The sequence below is a fragment of the Calidris pugnax genome, unplaced genomic scaffold (assembly GCF_001431845.1).
Source record: "Calidris pugnax isolate Ruff unplaced genomic scaffold, ASM143184v1 scaffold24, whole genome shotgun sequence".
Lineage (NCBI taxonomy): Eukaryota > Metazoa > Chordata > Aves > Charadriiformes > Scolopacidae > Calidris > Calidris pugnax.
Window position 1 is genome coordinate 16464811 of NW_015090922.1, and position 14354 is coordinate 16479164.

General features: G+C 59.3%; 1 protein-coding gene across 1 annotated transcript in view; it reads right to left on the reverse strand.

The window, feature by feature from the left end:
• Positions 1-3407: 3407 nt before the first annotated feature.
• Positions 3408-14354, reverse strand: part of CAPN11 (calpain 11) — a 12731-nt gene continuing 1784 nt past the window's right edge. Inside the window, exons 3-23 of the mRNA XM_014951101.1 lie at positions 13388-13670; positions 12764-12833; positions 11157-11275; positions 10881-11014; positions 10539-10707; positions 9873-9956; positions 9701-9786; positions 9417-9491; positions 8842-9002; positions 8589-8758; positions 8384-8395; positions 7876-8087; positions 7713-7752; positions 7387-7452; positions 6969-7026; positions 6807-6871; positions 5911-5979; positions 5701-5779; positions 5124-5240; positions 4990-5048; positions 3408-4750 (exon numbers count right to left, since the gene is read on the reverse strand). Coding sequence (XP_014806587.1) covers positions 4724-4750; positions 4990-5048; positions 5124-5240; positions 5701-5779; positions 5911-5979; positions 6807-6871; positions 6969-7026; positions 7387-7452; positions 7713-7752; positions 7876-8087; positions 8384-8395; positions 8589-8758; positions 8842-9002; positions 9417-9491; positions 9701-9786; positions 9873-9956; positions 10539-10707; positions 10881-11014; positions 11157-11275; positions 12764-12833; positions 13388-13633 — 2118 coding nt within the window. The 5' untranslated portion in view covers positions 13634-13670 and the 3' untranslated portion in view covers positions 3408-4723. The remainder of the gene's footprint in view (positions 4751-4989; positions 5049-5123; positions 5241-5700; positions 5780-5910; positions 5980-6806; positions 6872-6968; positions 7027-7386; positions 7453-7712; positions 7753-7875; positions 8088-8383; positions 8396-8588; positions 8759-8841; positions 9003-9416; positions 9492-9700; positions 9787-9872; positions 9957-10538; positions 10708-10880; positions 11015-11156; positions 11276-12763; positions 12834-13387; positions 13671-14354) is intronic.

The window sequence follows — 14354 nt, forward strand, 5'->3', positions numbered from 1 at the left end:
CCGGGCTGGTGGTGGCTGCAGGATGGTCCCACTGCCTGGCTGTTGGTGCCAGAGGGGTGAGGAGGATGGGGAGGGGGGGCTTTCCTCCCCGACCGCCCTTCCAGCAGCAGGGACGCTGCCAAGCTGCAAGGCCATGCTGGTGGCAGCTGCTTCCCACGCACATGTCCTCGGCTGTGGCTTTCCCCAGCCCCGGCTGGGGGTGCGGGGCTGGGCCATGGCCCCCCGCCCACCAGCTCTGCTCGCACAAAGGCCCCTTGTGCCCACGGGACTGACATTCCTGTGGCTGCGGGCCTGGGGCAAAGCAAAGCACAGCCGAGGGGGAGACGGGGCCAGAGCCCGGCTGCTGGGGCAGCTGGTGGGGCCAGGTGGGGATGGGCTGCCGTCTCGCCCCCCCTGCCCTGCGCCTGGAGGATGGACATGAGCAGCTGGTGGGAGAGGGGGGGACCCCCAGGATGGGCAGGCGGCTCTGGGAGGCAGGGACGCAGGGCACGGAGTGTAGCAGGAGGAGGTGCCGTGATGCTGGGGAGCAGGAGCAGTGGTGCTGTGCACCCGTGGGTGCTGCCTGCCCACCTTGTGTGCTCCCACCCAAGGCAGACCCCTGGGATTGGTGTGGGAAAGCGGGGAGTGGGCTGGCTCTGGCTGGGTAGTGCCCACGGCAAGGCACAGAATCACAGAATCGTAGGGACCTCTGTAGGAGGTCTGTAGGATTCTGTAGGAATCACAGAAGGGACCTCAGAGATCATCGAGTCCACACCCAGAGCTAAGAGCAGTTTGGGCCACATCTGGCCCCTCTTGCTTCTCACCTCACACCAGCATTTAAGGACCCTGCTGGGCCTCCTCCTGGTCCCCTTTGCAACGAGGGGGGTGAGCCAGGCTGCTCTTTGTGGCATTAACCGGCAGCTGGGGACCCCCCACCTGCTGGCCCCCCACTGATACTGGCCTGCCAGCTGCTGGGTCTGGCGAGGGAAGGGATCTGCCAGCTGGCACCCGGAGCGAAGGAGGGAGGGGGCTTCTGGTAAGGCTACGCCAGGGGCACCTGTCATCCCAAAGCCAGGGTGTCACCGTGCCCTACAATCAGGCCTGTGTGTGTGTGATGAGGCCCTGCAGCTGGGACAGCGATGACAGCTCTACACGCTTGCCCCTGTATCCCATCTCCACCTGAGCCCTTGTTTCCCAAGGCTTTTGGGTTTGCATGGAGAAGCAGCAAGCCTTGAGGTACCCCCACCCCACAGGGGGCAGCTCAGCTCACAGGTAGCCAAGTGCAAGTAGCCCACCTCCATCCAGCCCCGTGGAGCCTCTGGAGGAGAGGGGAGCCTTGGGAGGCAGCTGGGGGGCTGCTCCCTCTTGCCATCATACCTCAGTTCCCCTCTGTGCTCTGAGCCGAGCTGGCTTGCCCCAGAGCTGGGTGGATGCCCCACTGCGGGGAGGCTGGCACCAAGAGCACCCACATGGGGGATATTGAGATGCCAGGGGGATAAGGTGTGGAAGGGCACTCCTGGTCCAAATGCCGAGCACCCCTGGGGCCATCTGGGCTGCAATGTCCTTCTGGGGTGTCAGCAAGGGGTGGGATGCGCACACCGAGAGGATGCAGGGAAAAGCCCCACCCCCTGGCCTTTCACTACCATTTCTGTGGAAGGCTTTTGCCTCCAGCTGTAACCTCCACGGCCTCAAAGGAAGCAGGGGACAACACCAACCTCCCATAGCCCTTGCTCAGGGTCATGTACCTCCTGTGGTCTCTTTCCAGGGTCCAGAGCTTCAGGCTGCCCTCCAGAGCTAAGAGCAGTTTGGGCCACATCTGGCCCCTCTTGCTTCTCACCTCACACCAGCATTTAAGGACCCTGCTGGGCCTCCTCCTGGTCCCCTTTGCAACGAGGGGGGTGAGCCAGGCTGCTCTTTGTGGCATTAACCGGCAGCTGGGGACCCCCCACCTGCTGGCCCCCCACTGATACTGGCCTGCCAGCTGCTGGGTCTGGCGAGGGAAGGGATCTGCCAGCTGGCACCCGGAGCGAAGGAGGGAGGGGGCTTCTGGTAAGGCTACGCCAGGGGCACCTGTCATCCCAAAGCCAGGGTGTCACCGTGCCCTACAATCAGGCCTGTGTGTGTGTGATGAGGCCCTGCAGCTGGGACAGCGATGACAGCTCTACACGCTTGCCCCTGTATCCCATCTCCACCTGAGCCCTTGTTTCCCAAGGCTTTTGGGTTTGCATGGAGAAGCAGCAAGCCTTGAGGTACCCCCACCCCACAGGGGGCAGCTCAGCTCACAGGTAGCCAAGTGCAAGTAGCCCACCTCCATCCAGCCCCGTGGAGCCTCTGGAGGAGAGGGGAGCCTTGGGAGGCAGCTGGGGGGCTGCTCCCTCTTGCCATCATACCTCAGTTCCCCTCTGTGCTCTGAGCCGAGCTGGCTTGCCCCAGAGCTGGGTGGATGCCCCACTGCGGGGAGGCTGGCACCAAGAGCACCCACATGGGGGATATTGAGATGCCAGGGGGATAAGGTGTGGAAGGGCACTCCTGGTCCAAATGCCGAGCACCCCTGGGGCCATCTGGGCTGCAATGTCCTTCTGGGGTGTCAGCAAGGGGTGGGATGCGCACACCGAGAGGATGCAGGGAAAAGCCCCACCCCCTGGCCTTTCACTACCATTTCTGTGGAAGGCTTTTGCCTCCAGCTGTAACCTCCACGGCCTCAAAGGAAGCAGGGGACAACACCAACCTCCCATAGCCCTTGCTCAGGGTCATGTACCTCCTGTGGTCTCTTTCCAGGGTCCAGAGCTTCAGGCTGCCCTCCACTCCCACCCGCTCCTCGGTTAACTCCATCCTATCCCCTCCCCAGCCTCCCCAAGACACCTCTCTTTAAGAGCAGACCCCAGCTTTGCCACCAGCAGAGGAGACCTTGGTGGTCAGGGCAACAAACTGTGACCAATGTTAGCCCACCCCAGCGCCAAGTCTGTCGGGTCCAACCCTGCCTTCAGCCACTGCCAGGCTGCCGGCGAGGCAGGGGGACGCTGAGATTGAACTGCTCCAGCTGCTTCCATGGCAGAGGCACCCAGCAGTGCCCTGGAGAAGCCTTTGGGACACCCTGGCCAGGCTCAGGGCTCCCCTAGCTGAGCGGGAGCATGGCTGCACCCACATCCTTGGGGCACAGGCTGGGCTGAAGCTTCCCCAGCTCCCCAGCCCAGCCTGACACTAACACACTTGTCCCACTGACACCAGGGAGCAAGGACTGGCTTTTAGTCAAGGGGACAGGGACCCTCGCATCCCCATGGCATCACCTGTACCAGGTGGTACCCCTCCACCCATGGGCCAGGCTGGGGAAGCAGCGTACCTTCTGCTTGGCTCATCCTCCCCCCAGACCAGGCCACAGCGAGCGGAAGGAGGACGCAACCCCCCCAAGCCACCGCCAGGGCCACACGTCCAACAGATGTTGGTTTATTCCCGGAGCGCGCAGTGAGCAGGGTGAGGAAGCGGAGCTGCCGGGCAGGCAGCAGTGGTTATTGCTGCAGGCGCGTCCTCCAGTGACGACAGGGGTCTGGGGGATGCTAACTACCTGCCTGTCTGCCTCTACAGGGCAAAGGATGGGCTGTTGCCCACCGCCAAGCTGGAGCCACCTCCTTACCCCAGAAGAAGGTGAGGGGAGCGGAGGAACAGAGAGAAGTGCGAATATGTTGGCACTGGAGCCCATCTGCACTGGGTGGAGGAACCCAAGGGAAGAGGAGGGGGTAACAGTGTGGGAGGGTGAGGGAAAGGGAGCATCTCCCCCCAGCTGTGTGCAGGAGAACTGCCCCCAAAACCACCACCCCCTCCTCTCTGGGGGAAGGCATCGCCTCTTGGGTGCTGGGCCCCCTCCCCACCCGCCCCTGCTGCGGGCCAAAAGCAGGAGCTGATGCTCCAGGAGCTCCCAGGGATGGGAGGGGAGGCCAAGCCGCTGAGGAAGGTGGCATTGCTGTGCCTACATGGAAGAGAGGAGCTTCTGCTACACTATAGGGTGGCAAGCGTTCATGTGGTGGGGGGAGCCCCCAAACATTCAGTGTTTAAGTTGCAGGGCTTGACCCAGTGATGGGACAAAGGCAAGGGCATGGAGGTGGGAGGGATGTCTTGAAGGCCACACAGAAAGAGCCAGTAGGCTCCATGCTTTGGTCGTGCTTAGTGGTGATGAGTGCAGTTGGAAGGGCTTCAAGAAGAAGAGTATGGCCCTTCCTCCTCCCAGAAGGCCACTCCGGCTCCCTGGGAACCAGCTGCCTCTGCCTGGGTGAGGCAGTGTCTGCAGACGCTCCCAGGCATGTGCAGAGACGGGCAATGTGTGCCAGCGGGGATGGGACAGCACTAGAGCAAGCGATTCGAGTCCCCTCTCTCTTCCCCCTGTAGCTCCTGCCTCTCCTGGCTCCACAGCCAGCCCCCCGCCTGCTCCTTCACTCCCGCCAAGCTCGGTGCAGGGATGCACATGTTCCCCCGTGCTGCTTGCCCTCCTCTTGTTCTAGGGTGAGGAGAGAGGAGGGGGAGAGCGGAAAGAAACCCAGCCCAGAAGAGGAGAAGGGCATCTCCTGCCTGCCTTGACCCCTGGTCCACCGGAGAGGGCGGCGTGAGGCTTGCTGGGAGGCAGGGCTGGTGGCTCAGCTTGGGATGGAGCAAGGGGGGAAAGAGTATCCTGTGTTCACAGATCCAAGGGGAGGCACTTGGAGGGGGCCTGGCCCGCCGAGGTGTCCCAGCCACAGCAGATCTGTCGTGGCTCCTAGCCGCACATGGTCAGCAGCAGCCACTGGGAAGGAGAGGGAGAAGGGATGAGTGGGGGGGCCTGGTGCATTTTTGACATGCCTTCATGTCCTTCAAGAAACATGCAGCCCACAGCAATCCTGTTTTCTCATCTTGATCTTTTATGTGTTCCTTCCCTACCCAAGGGGCTGGAGGGCTTCCTAACACCCACCCCGTGTGCCTCATTCATCCCAATGCCTTGTCCCCTTGTCTCCCACCACACTCCCCGCTGGGCTGAGCACTCACCTCGGTAAGGTTCATGACGGCAGTGCCGGTGCCTTCGGAGTCCATGCTGTGAAAGAACCCTGCAGAGGCACAAGAGCAAGGTGAGCAATGTGTCCCTATGTCCCTGCTCTCCCAGTCCCAGAGCCACCACTCACTGAACATGGCCTCCAGCTTCACGAGGCAGCAGACAAAGTTGTCGAAGTCCACACCCATGTTAGCATCTGCATAGCGGGCCACCACCACCTGATGCAGCTTGTTGTTCAGCTTGAAACCTGCAAGGCAGAGAGTAGTCAGCACCCCAGGGACGTAGGAGAGAAGGGTGTAACTATCAAAGTCCATGCCCTAACCCGAAGGGGCTACCAACCCACCCAAGAAAGGGCAGTGTGTTCAGCCTCAGCAGAAGAGAGGATGCTCTCCCTAGAACCATGACTACTTAGCTCACTGATCAACCTCAGGCTTCTGCTTCATCAGGATGGAACCCTAAAGGTCAGAGGAGGACAGAGGCTGGGACCACCTTGTGTGTGCCCCTAACCCTGAGGCTCCAGCACTTGGCAAAGCTGGGATGGAGAGAGCCCAGCACAGATATGGTCCACATCTCACTACCACAAAAGGTTGGCTCCAAGCATGCAATATAGGCTGGCTTCACTCTTCTCCAGATACCTGGGACAGGGGTCTGACAGCAGGAGCCCCCTTGCCAGCCCCCAGCCCAGCCCCATCCTTCTCCAGACGTACCAGCTGACTCCAGAGCCATGCGCATCTCATAGGAGCTCATGGTGCCTGACTTATCCAGGTCGTACTGGCGGAAGATCGTCTGCAAAATCAACACAGAGGATGCTGAGGGCAGGCTCTCCTGTGGCCTCTGGCCTGGCTGTCCCCTCACTCTGCTGCCCCAGAAGGGGTGCTACCCCTAGGCAATGTGCCATGCCCCCAGCTCCTCCTCACCAGCCAGCTCCGGATCTTGTTCCACAGGATCTGGAACTCCACCAGTCCGAGGCGGGCACTGCCATCTTTCTGGGGAGCAAAAGGTCAAGGAGAAAGCAGCCAGCAAAGGGGGTGGTGTAAAGGCAAAGCCATCAGATCCCGGCCACCCGAGGCGAGAAAAGCCTGGCCACACTTGGCCTGCTCAGTTTGCTCCCCAACTTCCCCTCTCTGTCCTGCAGCATCAGTAGGATCAGAGCCTGCAACCCAGTGGGGAAAGTGCAACGCTTAAACTAGCTGCCATGCAACTCCCCGGGAGCAGCTGTAGGAAGCACATCACTGTGGTGTCCTCGAAGCAAAAGGGCGTGCCTCAGGGCCAGGCTAGAGAAGGGCTTGGAGGTCCTCTCCTACCCTCGCCTGACCCCTCAGCTGCATGTCCTTGTGCAAGCAGGAACACAGGCTGTGGCTCCTGTTCATTTACACCTCTTATCCTCAACTGCTAGACCGAATGGTCTAGGGGGAAAGAAGTCAAAGAGTCCTCATTCCTCTCAGGAACATCTCAAAGCTAAGTGCATCATGGCACATCAGGCTGGGGAGCTCACGGGGAAGGGAAGCACAGGGCACTTCCTTTTAGAGGGGAAGATTGAAAGCACGAGTGGGGCTGAACTAGGCTTCTGGCAGTGGATCCAGAGCACAAAGCAAGCAGGGGAACTGTTGGCCCTTTCCAAAAAACCTCCTGCTAAAGCCCAGGGGTGTAGGGCAGGTGGCCCTGAAGCCACAAGGACCTCTTCCTTCCCTCCCCCGGCTGAACAGCCTCAGCATGGCTGGAGAGCCAAGACCCAACTCCCATGGAGAAGCCTTACTGCTGGCAGGCTGAGGACCAGGGAGTCTGGCCCCTGCCTGCAGTGCCAAGAGGATACATCCATCAGGTTGACCATATTGCGACAGGAGTCCAGGCTGAACCCATCCGTCTTCAGATCTTTGTCTGAGGAGGAAGGAGGGGGTTGAGTGTCTGCATCAAACCCAACCTGCTGAGCAGGCCTGGGCCATGGGGAACAAGGTGTGGAAAAGGCAGAGCTTACGTCTAGCAACGACTCTGTTCAGAATAGTCCGGAGCTCGAAGACGCTGATTTCCATGTCCTGCAGCAGAAGCACAGTTAGCAGCCACCCCTTGCCTGCTCTCCACCCCACTTGTGCCCATTCCCTGCCTCCTGCCTAAACACCTCTGCCTTAGTCACAAAACACCAGGCTGCCATTGCATTTTCTGCACGCCCAGAAGAGTTTTGGCCACAGCTGGATGCCCCTTCCCCAAATCTGTTCTCATCACACCACCCCTGGGGTCAGCTGGGCCGAGCCACAGCAGAGATGGACTTGTCTGCAGGATTGGACTGAGCAAGTGTGGGGTGGGCTAGAGCTCTCACGGCCAGGGGTCCCATCCTGCCCCCTCCCGTCCCCTCCCCAGGCCAGGACCCCCACACAGCTCAGCGCAGCTGTACCCACCTCCCCTGCCAGCTGCTGGAACATGTTCTTGAAGCCATCCTCTATGTCATCTTCAGTTATTTCCTCCTGGGGTGACACAGGCCACAAAGAAAAGGTCAAACATGGGTTTTTCCCTGCCTCCCAGGCTCAACAAACCCAAACTGGAAGGGAAGCTCTTCTTTGTTTTTCTTATCTTTGTTATTTCCCACATTCCCATCACCTCGACTCTGCCAGCCCCTCTCCAGCCCCAGTGACATCCCAAACCCAGGCAGCCACCTCCCGCCTGCAGCTCCCCCTCCCGAGCCCCAGAGCCTCAGCACCAAATGAGCCAAAGTGGTGGCTCCTACCTCATCTGCCAGATCTGCTGAGATCTCCTCGTCCAGCTCCCTGGGGGCAGAAAGAAGGAAAACAAAGTGATGAGCGAGGTTCTCAGCCAGCAGGCTGCCTGCGGTGGGAATATGTCCCACCGCTCACAGACACAGGGTGCCCCCTGGGCAGGCAGGGACTCACGCTGTGTCCGACTGCTTCTCAGTGAAGACCCGCAGGACGAAGTCGGCCTCCTTGTGTGGCTCGAAGGTGGAGGGCACAATGATATACTCGCCAGGGGGCAGCCGGATCTGGTTGCTCACCTCCCGCAGGTTGATGAAGGTCTCAGACCTTGCCCGTGACTGGTTTCGCAGGAAGAAGTCTTTCTTCAAGTGCACATTCTGGGTGCCCTGGGCCTGGGGGAACGAATGTGCTTGTGAACCACTGCCCCACGACAGGGGAGACCCACAGGGAGCAGCAGAACCAAAGCCAACCATGTTGGCAGGACATCCCTGCCCTGCCCATCCCAGCAGGAGACATCCTTCCTGCATGAATGTGCCCTGCGCCCATTAGCACCCATTAGCACCCATTAACCACTGCCATCATGGTGGGAGCTTCCACACCAGGCGTGTATCCACATGCATTAACCCATTCCTGCCCACTCTTGCACTCCTGTCCAAGATGGGGTAGGCTCCGGTGGCTCAGGACATACCTCCTCAGGGACCTGCAGGGAGGAGAGAAAGGGGGAAAAAAAATCAGAATGCCAGTAGTTTCCCCCATCCCTTACATGGGACAGGGGACATTAACCCACAGACCAGCCAAAGCAGGTGGGAGAAGTTTCCTTGAGGGGTGGGGTGCCAGGTCCAGGCAGGACTGAGCCTGTCCCAAGGCAGCAGCATGGGGTGGGCAGGGGTTACCTCGTAGACAGCGAAGCCGATGGTGTGCATGTCTCCCCCCACCCGCCGCTCCCGGCGCCGGTGCTTCTGCATCAGAGCCACCAGGAAGCTGCAGGCCACCTCGTCGTCCCCGGGGTCATCATCCTCTTCCAGCAGCTTGATCTTAAACTGGGGGTTGATCCAGAACGTGGCTGGGAGGAAGCAGATGAGACGTGGATGAGACCCCCGGCTCAATCGCGCTGCCAAGAGCAGAGATGCAGGGGGGAGAGGGTACCTGGGTGATTCCTGCAGCCCCCGGCAGTGCTCCCCCGGCGCCACGTGCCCTCAAACACCTGCGTGTGCCACCTGCTGAGCTCATCCTTGGTGAGGGCATCAGGGGTCAGGTTGCAGATCTCCAGCCTGGAGAATTCCCTCAGGAAGTCCCGGAAAGACATCCTGTGGGAGGCAGGCAGGGGCTGAGGCCAGCGCACCGCTGGGGGCGAGGGAGGAGGGCACAAGCAGCTCCAAACCCAGCCAACATTTTGGGAGAGTTAAGTGACAAGCAAGATCTTTTACCCTGAGCAGTTACAGCTCATTTAAAGCCCCCTGCTGGGTTTGGGGAAGAAGAGATGTTTAACCTTCCTAGATGTTTATTTTGCACTTAGTTGGGCTGAAGTTCCTTGAAGGGAGGAAAATTATTAACTAGACCAGATGAGAAAAGGCTAGCAGGCTCTCTGGTGACGGAACCCCAGCTCATAAAGGCAGGTCATGCGTTTCAGGCAAAGCAGGACCACGGGATCTCTCCCCAGCTCCTCTGCTCCTTGCCAGGCTGGCTGCTGAAGAAGAGCAGGACTTTGCTCTGCCACTCACCAGAACTCCCCATCTTCCATCTTCAGCTGCAGCTGTTCCCTGTCATCGGGGTCAATGTTGTTCCACTCGGAAGAGCTGGAGTAGCAGGAGAGAAACAATTAGATGAGGACTACTCAAGGTGAATTAAGCACCCTTCAGAGCTGCCCTCAGCTGTCCCCCTCGTCATGCAAAGGCCACTACACGCTGCAATCTTCCCCTCGGCAGTGCCACGCACTCGACTGCTGTGTGTGCAGCACCCACTGGCCTGCCAGCAGCAGCACTGAAGTCCCATCTGTCCAACTCACCCATCGCTCCAGGCTCCGGTCCACTCCACCTGACCCCAGGGGTTCCTGATGCGGATGAGCTGTTCCTGCTGACCCCGGTAGTTCACCTGCCATCCAGAAGACACAGGAGGTTGAGCCCGTGCCACTGGCCAGGCTATTTTATTGCTATTCAAGTCTCACACAACCAACTCACATCTCTGAATGCTGTGACAGAATAGGCATGGCCCTTCACCAGCTTCTTGAAGGTCACTGCTTCCATGTCAAAGGCACTTGTGATCTGAGGAGAATGTGCAAAGCTCAAGTGAATATGATTAAATACATGTAGTCCTATCCCTACCCCCTCTCCCCACCATGTGGAGAATCCCCCTTGCTTTGCACCACTCCAGTCAAGAGAAGCAGCAGGTATGAGCATCCTCTGCTCAAAGGCTGCTGGCTGAGGACAACGTAAAGACAGTTTCCCAGCTAGAGGACCCTGAAGATACATCAGGGAACCACTCAAACTTCAGAAAGCAAGAAAAGGATTTCATAAGAGGGAATGGATGGACAACCCCGCTCCAGACAATTCTCAAATGTAAGACACGGCCAGAGCTACAGGCAGACCCTTGTTCAACAGCCCACGCTTGAGATGGACATTTCCAGTCCATCCAAAGGAGCCCGTTCCCAGCAGCTGGGCTGCAGCCCCACTGTGCCCTGTGGCTGCCACTCTGGCTCTGGAAAGGGTGCTCTGCTGAGAGGGGAAAGAAGTAACCTCCCATCCTTTGTCCCAGCAAGGGGACTGCTGACACAATCTCGGGCTGCAAGGCCCCACTTTGGTCATTGCTGGGGCAGAGCCCCTGTCTCATCCCAGCACACCACTTACGTCGATGGAGCAGCCCAGCAGGGACCCCCTCTCCAGCGCCTTGCGGATGATGTGGCCCATGTTGCGTGGTGGCCGCTTGAGGTCATACATCTCTGCCACGCCACCAGTGAAGTCCTCAAAGCCCTCGGTGGTACTGCCCCCTGAGAGCGACTCGTAGCAGCCGTTCAGCCTGAGAACCAGCCAGCAAGAGGGGCACGTGAGGTGACAAGGACGTTGCACACTGCTGCTCCCCAGGCACCCAGTACAAGCAGGGCCAGGGAGAGAAGAGTCCCCCTCCACCCCTCACAGTGAGGTGCTCTGTCCCTCTCTGTCCCCCCACCTGCCCACCACAGGGATACCCACTTGGCATAGGCCTTCTCCAGCAGAGCACTCCAGAACTCAGTGCACTCTGCCGAGTGCACGAACAGGAGCTCCCCATCCTTCGTGGGCAGCAGGTCATCCACCACCACGTCCACCCACTCACCAAACTGCCAGATCTGGGAGGTCAAGAGAAAGTGGGGTGAGCTCAGAGCATCACATGACTCGTACAACCCCAGCCCAGACAGATGCCCTCAACCCACTGTCCTTCCTCCCACCCCCATCCCACCAGCCATGGAGGGCCAGGAGCTCGCAGCCCACCTGGAAGTGGAAGATGCCAGCATAGTCCTCCTGAAAGCTCTGCCCATGGGGCACCACGCGGTGCAGGAGCTCCTCGTTGAGCGTGAGGGAGCCAATGGCAGCCAGCAGCCAGCAGTCACCTAGGGAAGTAGAGGAAGCCAATGTGAGCACCCACCACTTCCCTGGCTGGGGGTGGGGGGCAGGCAGTGAATGTGTAGGAGCCCACAGCGTGCTCTCCTTGCAAATGTTTGGGTATCCCCAACTCAAAAAGCATATGGAGAAGCCAGAGAGGGTCCAGCAGACAAATGGAGCTCAGGGAGCCAGGCTCGTTCAGCCTGCCTCAGAGACAAGTAGCTCAAGGCAACACAGAACCATCTTCCCTGAGCTGGAGCTTGCGTTCAGACCACCACATACAGATCAGTAAGCACCAACAGCCTCCTCCTGCAGCCATTTACCTAGACCCTCCTGGGACTCCTTCATATGTCTGCCCTCCACATCTCAGACAGCGAGTTCAGCAGTGGAATTACACTTTGCATTTAAGCATTTAAAAAAACATTTCATCAAGTGAGAGGTTTAATGCTGCTGCCCCGGCTTCTCAAATCGCAAGCAACACCACCGCATTTTTCCTTCCAAGTGCTCTTAACCACAAGTGCTGCTCCAGGCCAGCACTAGGCTTTAAATTCTTTGCCTCGGTTCCCTTTTCTCTCTTGCCTTTGAAGCCTGTCACACCTTAGCCTTGAGGCTGGATAACCTGCACCGGGCTGTGGTTTGACAAAATGGCATTCCAGACTTCTTAATGACCAAGTGGGCACCACCGCAGCGCTCTGGGCTGTTATGTGCTCCCGTTAACACCTCAAGTTTGTTCTAATTACTGGATATATTAAACGTGGTCAGCCCTGAAGCCAACGTGCTATGCATGCTAAGGTACATGATACTCCCAATCAAGTGCCCAGCTCGATCCAGATCAGGACGACACGCTTGGTGGTACCCAGATCTGGTTCCAATGACCATGAAATCCCAGTTGCCAGCCCTGCCAGCCTGACTGGGCCATTAACACTGCTCTTCTTGTCTCAGTGCCTCAGCAGACACCCCCAGAGAAACGACAGATCACCACTTGTACTCCATAGCTCTCCCCTCAGTTCCCTTCTGCCACACTGTATCGCTTCACAAGCACTTTGTCACCACCAGCACATCCTCACCTCAGCTTCTTCCCATCATCCAGCTGCCATCCCTCACCATGTACCACAGAAGGGAGCTCTTTGGAGCAGCTCCTGGCATTGCTGTCAGCATGTGTCAGGTATGGAACCACCTGACATCTCCCCTGATCTTAGCATGGTCAACCTGTGTGCACATCAGCCCATTTTCATGGAATGTTCATCTAGAGCCACCAGGAGGCAGAGGGTACCCCCTGACTTCCAGTTTCCACTGCACTAAATGGGAAGGGAGCCTTTGGAACAGAGGTGGTTGTGCAGAGGCTGGCATGAAAATGCGCTACGCGGGCCTGGGGAAAGGTGCTGTGAAACTGGTCCACCCTCAACCTTACACAAACATGTCTTCTGCAGCCACGCCAACCCTCCCCAGCTGCTGCTCTCCAGACCAAGGTCCGGGGACAGAGCTCCAGCACTCACCCAGAGCCCCCTGGCAGATGTCCGTCCGGGTTGCACCACCAACGATGAACTGAGGGTCATCCACTAATTCCTGCAGGAGGAAGAGAGAATCAGATGCTGGTGCTGAATCTTAGCAGGGCCTGGGCTTCTTGGATGCTGGCACCCATTGCAGCTCTGACTCAGGGGAAAGGGTATATGGTCCCCAGAGACGCACCCCACCTGCCCTGTGCCAGGGAAAAATCCACTTGAACTGCAACACTAAGGTCACCACAGTAAGGCAAGGCAAGACCTTCTGCTGTAGCCATGGGAGGACATGGCCAGATAGACTAATGGCATTCCCCTTGCACCCATGGCACCAGAGGATATTTACACCCTCAAAAGCCCCAGTCACCAAGGGTGACACATCCATGCCACACCTAGAAGCAATGACATAGCCCGCCCATTCTAAAGCCCACAGTCTGCTGCTCAGAGGAAGCAAGGCCTGCCGGACATGATGCTTTCCTGAGGCCATGAAGCACTCAAGGGACTTTGAGCACCATGAGGAGCAGGCCAGGGCCAGGCTGCAGCTTGGCAAGCCATGTCAGTGCAGACATTGCAGGGCAGGGACACCAGCCCAGCCCGAGGAGAAGCAAGCCCAGCACCTACCGATGGACGCTTCCACTCCACCCCCCGCGTCTTGCTGGAGTGTGGCCCCAGCTCCTTGAATCCAAGGGCAGAGGGGCCGGCTGGGAACTGGGGGTCCCTAAAGAGGGTGCCACTCTCAATGCATTCCTGTTTGAGGGCCTCATAGTCTTGGTTGAGGTACTTGATGGCGTTGTGGTGTTGGCCCACGCCCTCGGCTCTCAGGCGGTCTCTCTGTAGACGGGCAGCCATCCCACCAAAGGGCATCATAGCCGGGCACCGGCAGCGCTACCTTCAGCTCCGCTCCCTGCAACGAAACGGGCATGGCCGGGCTGAGGCTCTGCATCCCCCTGGGGCCATCAGCCATTTCACACAGTGCCAGGCTTGGAGGCTGGATCCCTGATTCCCCACCACCCTCACAGCAGGGACCTTCTCTGCCAGTGCTGCCCCAGCACAGCGAGCAGAGCTGGCACACAGAGCATCCCCAGGCTGGGCCCAGGCGCCAGGAGGACTTCCCCACATCCCACCCCCTGCAGCTGCCCCGTTCCGAGCCATGGCCATCGCAGCCCTGCTGTCTTGAGGGGACACCAAAGGGGCAGAGTGGCTTTGAGGGCTACCTGGGAGGAGGCAGCTCACCGCGGCTCTCCTATCCCATCCCATCCCATCCCATCCCAGCAGAAAGGCCAAGCCCGGAGGAATTTTAGGCGCTTTCCTGGACCCTCCCTGGTGCCGGCGGCAGCGGCCACCCCACTGTGACTCCTTCTCCTTCTCCCTTTCCCTCTCCTTCCCTCTCCCTCGCCCCGGCTGCCTGAGCACTGAGTCAGCCCGGGAAGGGAGGAGCCGGCGCCGGAGCCGCAGCTCTATCTATGGGGCTGGCGAGGGAAGGAAGGGGCGGGCCGGCCCCCCCGGCACACGCAGGGACTCACTCACCCGGGCGGGGTGACTCCAGCCCCGCCGGGAGGGACCCGGGGAGAGGGAAAGCCCCGCAGGG